The sequence below is a fragment of the Zeus faber genome, assembly GCF_960531495.2.
Source record: "Zeus faber genome assembly, chromosome: 15".
Classification (NCBI taxonomy): Eukaryota; Metazoa; Chordata; class Actinopteri; order Zeiformes; family Zeidae; genus Zeus; species Zeus faber.
In genome coordinates, this window is record NC_137194.1 from 23,018,055 (window position 1) to 23,026,050 (window position 7,996).

Here is a 7,996-nt window from a genome sequence, read left to right on the forward strand (position 1 = left end):
AAACCCAAAAAGTCTTTGATACGGGGGGAAATCTAAGAAGGTTGTTTGAATATTTTCCCATGGATCATCATAGTTTCGGGTTGTTACACGATACACGCAATAATTACATTGAATATTTCGTAGACATTTCAGAATGATTCAGAACCTTTTATTTTAAATCTCTTCTAAGGATTTCTGCAAACGGGGAGATCCAGATAACAGCTCGTAAATCTGCCTCGCAGAGTCGGGCAGGTTATCTCGGTCAGACATCTTTTTTCTTTTCTCTTTTTTGTGAGATACAATCAGCGAGTTAAGGATAATGTGTAAGAGACCGACAAAAACATCAGTTTTCTATTTCTCAACAAATAGCTGGGCTCGTAGGAGGGAAGTATCGCTTAACCGAATCAGAAACTGTTGAGATCTTATCGTTTCGGCTTGACGAAACACAGTACACAGTTTGTTCCACTGGACACGCGCGCAAATGACTGTGAGCACAAGGAAATACAACAGTGTATTGATCTGCTTCCCTGCACCTTGTCTCTTCCACAGAAACCACTGCGCCTATGTGGTCCAGAAGAACATCACCTGCACCATGCAGGACGGAGTGGCCACCTACGTGAAGGCCGAATACACCACCAAGTGCATCTGGGGCCAGAAGTGTCCTGTTGTGATGTACGTGTCCTCAGAACCACAACAAGCATAGAAAAGTTGAATATGATTATTATTTTTTTTTTTAATATTTACTGATGTGCATTGCTTCATATTCAGCAGCCACTTGAACCTACCTGCAAACTAAATAATATGTGCTGCCCTCTAGTGTCCATATTGTGTAGCAGCATTTTCTTTTTGCATCCCCAGCAGCAGCCGCATCTGTGTTTGCAGTCAGTGTTCCTCTGCTGAGCGCCATTGAGGTGTTAATGGTCCCAATGGTGGATATTTTCCCGAGCTGACAAATATATGGGACATAGATATCACTGCACTGTAATTGTATTAATATCCCCATAGTGAAAATACATTGAGCGATATACTGTATGTGCTTGGTCCCCAAATTGAATGTACATTAAATGTACTCTATCTGTGTATAGATTTGACTCAACTGAACCCAGATACCAACATTTTATTCATATTAAACCATATTCAATCTAAAGAAAAATGTGATAAAAAGAAACAGCGTCCATAACAGTGTTGTCAGTTAAGCTGCATGTTACCTTAATGTCTGAATTTACCGCCAATCCATAGTTAAACCCATAGAAAGCAACTTTTTTTCTTTTATCTATTCTCTGGACCTCCCATCTTCCCGTTGTTTCTCCAAGATACTTACTTTAAAGATGTGATATGGTATCATAACTACCGGGCATCTGTTGACAGTGATGTATTTTCTCCAGGTACCGGACCTTTTTCAAGCCAAAATACAAGGTGGGCTACAAGACAGTAACTGAGCTGGAGTGGAGGTGTTGCCCTGGCTATTCTGGAGAGAATTGCTACGATGGGCCCACCTCCCTGCCTGACGTGATGCCTCCCTTAAAAGGGGCAGCGCTGCCCCACCGCCCGGGCGTGAAGGGCTTCCCCCATGGGCCAAGACCCCCACCGGACCATAAACCTGGAGAGGGCCAAATCGAGCCAGGAAAGCCCTTCCCTAGCTTGCCTGACCACAGATCCGTTGGTAAGCACATGGCCGGAAGCTTTTATAAACATGGAGAAATATTATAACAGGGAAAATGTAAAATAGCTGCATGTATAAATTGTGTCTAAATCTTTTCATCCTGTTTGGTCTTCACACAGGCAATAAGTTTGGGGTGTCAGGAGTGACTGGCGAGCGTCTGGACCGCATGGAGGACGACATGCGTCGCCTCACCCAGGGGTTGGACACTCTTAATGGGGTGGTGGTCGGTCTGGAGGAGCGGCTGCGCACCTCCCTCCGGGAGGACACCAGCAAGATCCTGGGCTCTCTCCTCGCCAACACTCCCCGTCTGTCTGACTCGTCAGTAGGCTTTGGGGTGATTCCAGATGGGCCGCATGGCGGGCTGGATGGAGGAGAGCGCTTCGCCGGCTTTGGAGACCTGGTGGGAAGGGTAACAGAGGTGAAGGATGAACTGCGGGCCAAGACTCACATGTTGGAGGAGATCCAGGTATGGTGCTGCTGTGCTTATACTGAGATTAAAGTTTGGCGTTTGGGCTGTTGAACTCAGTTTGAATTATCTTTCAATGTCTGCCTTTCTACTGTGCTTCACTTTATTTCTCTGCCCTCCCTCTTTCTACAGGGAATGGTCCTCGGTCATGATGGTCAGCTGAAGAGGCTGCTGGGCACTCCCAGTGGGAGGCCAATTCCCGGGTCCGGTTCCTCTGCTCTCCTGGAGGAACTGCTGGATGCCAAGCTGGCCAGTGTGCGTGCTGAGATCCTCGATGGGTTCGAGAGGCGTCTGACAGGCCTGGAGAGTTACTGTAATGCAAAGATCGGGGAGGTGCAGAGGCAGTGTCACAGGGAGCACATGGACGGCCAGGAGCAGATGCAACAGTCCCTGGACGGCAGAGCGACCGGGCTCAGGGAGGAGCTGGGAACTCTGCAGGCTCAGATCCAGGGTCTGACTCTCACTGAGAGCTGCTGTGGACAGGTAGCATGACACTTTGACGAAATATAGTTAGAATCCAGTAAGAAAATATATATGTTGACATTTCTCACGAAGCCTATTATAGTCATCGGGGTATGTCATCACTTCCATTCTTCTTTCTTAAGCCTCTTCTGGAAATTTGAAAGCACGCTTGAAGGTCGTATCAAAAAAACTCCTTGGCATGATACTGTACTGCCAACTATTGGTGTACAACAGGAACATCTACATCCGGAAAGTTCAGCTCATGCATCCACACACACTGATTTCCAAAGCATGCATATGGTCCCGTCAGCTTGAATTGAAAGCCAGATATCTCTGCAGGAGTTTAAGTAATAGTGGGGTGTCTGTTCAACAGCTACTTCAAATCCTTGTCCAAACAGCACAGACTTTCTTATTGATTTTTATGTGACTACTTAGAACTGATGATAAAGGACCAGTGTTTTAACTATTCCTGCAGGTAAACAGCCTGTCCCAGCGGGTGCTGCTGCTAGAGGAATCCGTCAAAGGTCTAACAGAGTCTCAGAGGCAGCTGCAGACGGCCCTCACTGACCAGACCATCCACGTGGAAACCCTGATCGAGGCCCGCCTGGTGGACATGGAAGTCCGCCTCAATGCCACAGAAGGTGGGCTGGACGGTGGGGTAGTGCTCCCTGGAGGTCTGGATGGCTTCAAAACCATGCTGGAGGACAAACTGAAGACCCTGGAGGAGAGAGTCTTTGTGGCTGTGGAGGAGCTAAGCAACGCCACTGCCCCCGCCCTCCTTGAGGGCCAGGTGGTCCCCGCCCTGGAGACCGAGATCGAGTCTGTGAGGAGGAGGGTGGAGGGAGAACTGGACGGCATCCAGAAACAGCTGATTGACTTGGAACTCCTCTGCACCTCCGCATGCTCCCCCTCCACCCCGGCGGCAGCGGGCGTGGGTGTGGCTGAGGGGGAGCAGGACTGCGAAGGGGTGGAGAAGAAGATGACAGGCCGTCTGGATATGCACACCGCCCAGCTGAACCGGCTGAACAGCACCCTCCAGAACCTGTTATTCCGTATCGCCCAGGAAGACGTCGAGGGATTAGTTCAGGGAGAGATCACTCTGCTCAAGGTGAACATTAACTCAGTGAACCGCACTCTGAAGGGCCTGAAGGAGTCTGTCGGCTTCATCGCCAGGGAAGTAGGCCACGCCAATTCAACCTGGGAACAGAGGGAGAACCAGCTCACCAGCCAGATGCAGGGCATCACCAGGCTCGTGGGTCATCAGGCCTCCCTCCTCGGGGCCGGGGAGAGGCGACTCGCCCAGCTGAAGGGGGAGCTTGTGGCCTTGAGGAGGAGGCTGTCCGGCGAGCTCCAGGGCTGCCGGAGCACCGCTCTGGGAGTACAAAAAGAGGTGGAGCAGGTCGACAGCAGGGTGAGCCAGGTGGAGGGCCAGTGCTCCTCGCTGGGGGAGCTGGCCGATCACTTGGAGAGGATCAGGGCGGAGCTGGAGAGACACTCGGACTCCTACTTGGCCCAGGTGAACGGAACTCTGGCCAACCACTCGGAACAGCTCGCCGAGCTGAAGGGAGAGATCAAAGACTGTGCGTCCAACGGAGCAGCCGACCGGAAAGGAGACCAGTAGCGTCTGTAGCTACGGATTGAAAACTTGCGTGTGCCTCTCAGTAGGCTCCAGTGAATATCTCTGCCCACTGCCCCCCAAATTCGGTGCAGATGCAAATGAACTGAAGCAGCGAATATCAATTTCCCATAAGCCCCTTAGCCTAGATCCTCAGGCTGCAGTTCAGTGAATTGATATGAGGGTGGAGCCGGAGAGACCGCACAGAGTAATAAGACAATTGTTATTGTTGCATAGCTGGGCAATATTTCCCCTGGAGTTTTTTTTGTTTTTTGTTGGTTTTTTTTAGGGCATTTGTGTGTTTGGTTGTTTTCTTTGATGACAGATGTTTTGTTTTCACGTTTTAACGTTTATTTTAACTTATATGAAGCGACTGCATTGTTACGATGTTAAACTGTTTGTATTAGAGATGTTTGTGTACAAATAATAACAAACCGAAGCAAATGATATGGGACTAATAAGCTGCTATGGGTTTCCACCGGCAAGCACACTCAACACCTTATGTGTGAACACTTGTCTGAAACTTTTAAATATACTGTATGTCGACTTGGTGCTATCCTATTATTTTGTAAACTTTGATTTTACACTTGTTTAAAAAAAAAAAAAAAAAAAAAAAAAAAATTAACCTTTTCCTCTGTTTGATTGTTACGGCGTGCATTACCCATCGATATTCTATTTGTCGGTTCCCTTGTTGGAGTAGAGTTCTCAAAATGGCCATGAGGGGACAGTGAAAACACACAAAACTGTTTCTGGAGGAAGGACTCCACCAAGACGGCATGTTATTTTAGGAGGAGCTGAGATGACTCAAGGTTCAAAACCCCATTCACTGAAGTTCAGATATTCAGTGTCAATGGGGCCGATCCAAAGTTTCAAAATGTACTCATTCATGATACATAATGGGAGAAGGACTCACATACAGTAAGTAGTGAGTTGAAAGCATGAATAAATAAAATAAAATACTACCCCCGTCAACGTCAGAGACCTCGATTCAAGATTCCACTGGAGTGGGGACATTAGTACACGTCATATTACAGTCGAAGTAAAAAGGACCTTGCACGACCCTCAGGTTCCCCGTGTGAAGATGCCTTCCAAGCGGGACGCTCCTTTCATTCAGGCGTAAGGTGTTCTGGTCCGTTTCGTTTTGTCTAATGGTTTAACCTCTTAAAAGACCCGAGACTTGTACACCATCTTCAAGACGTCGCCCCGAACCTAACTCGGAAGTCAAAGTACAAACGCCTCAAAGGTACAGTACTCGAGTAAAAGTACCTTCCCCTCAATTAGTGATGCAATGACTGTTTTCCAAACTGAACGGCGCTCTCTCTGCGCTCTGCGTGAGGAGCGGATTCCCACCATCCAGATCCTGAGACTGTAAACAGGAGTTATGACCGGGACTGTAATCAGACGGCGCACGCTGCTGGTTCTCACGTACGGTATTTTGGGTTGGCGGCGACGTCCGTCATTGATTAAAAGCGGCTGACCGTTTAGGAGTAGGAGGGGGAAGAGTCGGAAGAACGTCCCAAGCGGTAAGTGCTACGGGAACACAAACAGCTCTTTGTTTTTTCTCCGTTTTAACTCAATCAACATGGAAAATGAGCATATATTTTTCCCCCTCCAAAAGCCAGAAGAAAAAGATGGGTCCCTATGCTGCGATATCTATCCGTCGTATGAAATCATATCTCGATACGTTACCGAATAATGACGTCGGGAACAGTGACAGGTGAGTGAGATACTGTCATTGTTTCCAAGAGAGGCTGTGATAAGAAGAATTGTGGGTAAATTGTTGACGACAGCTGCAAAGATTCAATAACAGGTCAACTGGACTGGGAAAAAAAACAACAAAAAGAAGTTAGTTATCAGTTAAGGAAGTAAATGAATAATAAAGTGAAACTGTCGTGTATTTTTTATTGCCAGAAAAAGTGTCCTCAAAACAAGTCAATACATATGTAGTGAGTTATTTCAAACACCGTCCAAATTGTCAACAGTAATGTTAACATGTTACAAGATGCTATCATTTTAAAATGGGGCCTAAAAAACAGAAAACTGCATAGGAAACCTAACTTAAACAACAACAATAAACTGATTAAAAAAAAATCTATAAAAAATATAAACTATTAAAAATACTAAAATTATTAAGAAAAGAGGGGGGAAAATGAAACTAAATGTATAAAGCTTGAAACAAGCTAATTAGGGTTGGGATAAAAAGACAAAGCGATTCCCTAATTATTCCCCAACAAACATCTCTCACTGTAAGAGAAACAAGATGGAACCAAACTGTGGTTTAATGGAAAAGGAAGGATGAAGAGAAATGGATGCAAAAACTGAATGGGGGAGGACGGGAGGTCAGAGTGAAGCTGGACGACGTTTATCCAGGAAGACAGGAGGAGGGAGGGAGAGGGAGAGAGAGAGAGAGAGAGAGAGATGGTGGACGGATAATCACGTGTGCGGCAGAGAGGAAATTAACAGAGCAGGGGTGGGTGGAAGGAGAAATGAAAGTATGGAGGGATAGTATCAGAGAAAGAGAGAGAGAAGGAGGAGGGGGCAAAATGGTGTGTGTGTGTGGGTGGGCCGGGGGGGCGTGTCTCCTCCTCCATCTCCTCTACAGGAGAGCGGAGACGGAGGAGATGTAAATTCAGACAGAGGCATAGACAGTGATAAGGAGGGGGGAGGGAGAGAGGAGGAGGAGGAGGGGATGAGAAACAGATGGGTTGACACTCCACTCGTGTCTTGGATGCGTCACTCCTTTTCTCTGACAGGGGAGTGAGCAGGAGTCACAACAAGGATCTCCAAGTGTTCAGCACACGCACACACACACACACACACGTTGGCAGGCTTGTGTATGGACAAACACACACACACACACACACACACACACACACACACACACAGCCAGACAGACACACACACAGCCATGTTGGCAGGCCTGTGAATGGACAGACAGACAGACAGACACACACACACACACACCCACCCACCCTCTGCGGGGCAGCGAGCAGCTGCGTACCCTCTCCAATCTGCATTTACTCCTCTTCCTCCCTGAGGAAGACACAAGACACAGAGGGCCGAGCCTCAGAGGACCTGGAGGAAAGCAGGAGAGGATGCAGAAGGATGGAGGACAGGAGGAGAAGATGCCAGAAAAAAACAGAGAAATACACTGCCCCTCCCCCTCCACACACACTGTTTAATGTGTTACATAAGAGCAAGCAACGTTGCACACCTGAATAGATGCAAACTGTCACATCGGCACACACAGACACATGGGTTGAATGACTTTCACTCATTCATTTTCACACACACACACACACACACACACACACACACACACACACACACAGACGCCTGCGCGATTTAAACACGTGATCGCTTGAGCCATACACACCTCACACAGTCAGCATCTTCTGCATATAGCTGGAAAGTACTCACAAGGCTAAAATGTGTGTGTGTGTGTGTGTGTGTGTGTGTGTGTGTGTGCACAGAGCAACACTTCTCTGCATCACTAAAGGCTACAGATGGAGCGGCACGAGCGCGGCGTGCTGGCGACAGAGCGGCGCTGAAACAAAAAGAGAAATGCGAGCATCACAGGCCTTGAGCGGCAGAGCACTCAGGCGTGCAGACGTGGATGAATTAATAAACGGGTAGCCATGAGAACGCTGCGCGTGTGTGTGTGAGAGTGTGTGTGTGTGTGTGTGCACGCCAGTGCTGCTCTTAAAATCTTAAGAGCAGCACTGCTGTCTGTGTGTGACAGTGGTGTTAGCATACCAAAGCCTTGTGTTTCACCGACTCCATTAAGACGCCGTTGCTCCAGCCAGGCTTT

General features: G+C 47.9%; 1 protein-coding gene across 2 annotated transcripts in view; it reads left to right on the forward strand.

Annotated features, from left to right (window-relative positions):
- emilin3b (elastin microfibril interfacer 3b) overlaps positions 1-6,005 on the forward strand; it is a 15,053-nt gene extending 9,048 nt beyond the window's left edge. Inside the window, exons 2-7 of one of the 2 annotated variants that reach the window (XR_013844558.1) lie at positions 529-651; positions 1,365-1,642; positions 1,762-2,108; positions 2,241-2,591; positions 3,046-5,708; positions 5,804-5,843. Coding sequence is in view for 1 of the 2 variants with exons in the window: in XM_080015725.1 (XP_079871851.1) it covers positions 529-651; positions 1,365-1,642; positions 1,762-2,108; positions 2,241-2,591; positions 3,046-4,191 (2,245 nt within the window). In the remaining variant the exon portion in view is untranslated. Of the gene's footprint in view, positions 1-528; positions 652-1,364; positions 1,643-1,761; positions 2,109-2,240; positions 2,592-3,045 lie in introns of both variants that reach the window. The other variant, XM_080015725.1, reaches the window with a different exon arrangement.
- The last annotated feature ends 1,991 nt before the right edge of the window (positions 6,006-7,996 follow it).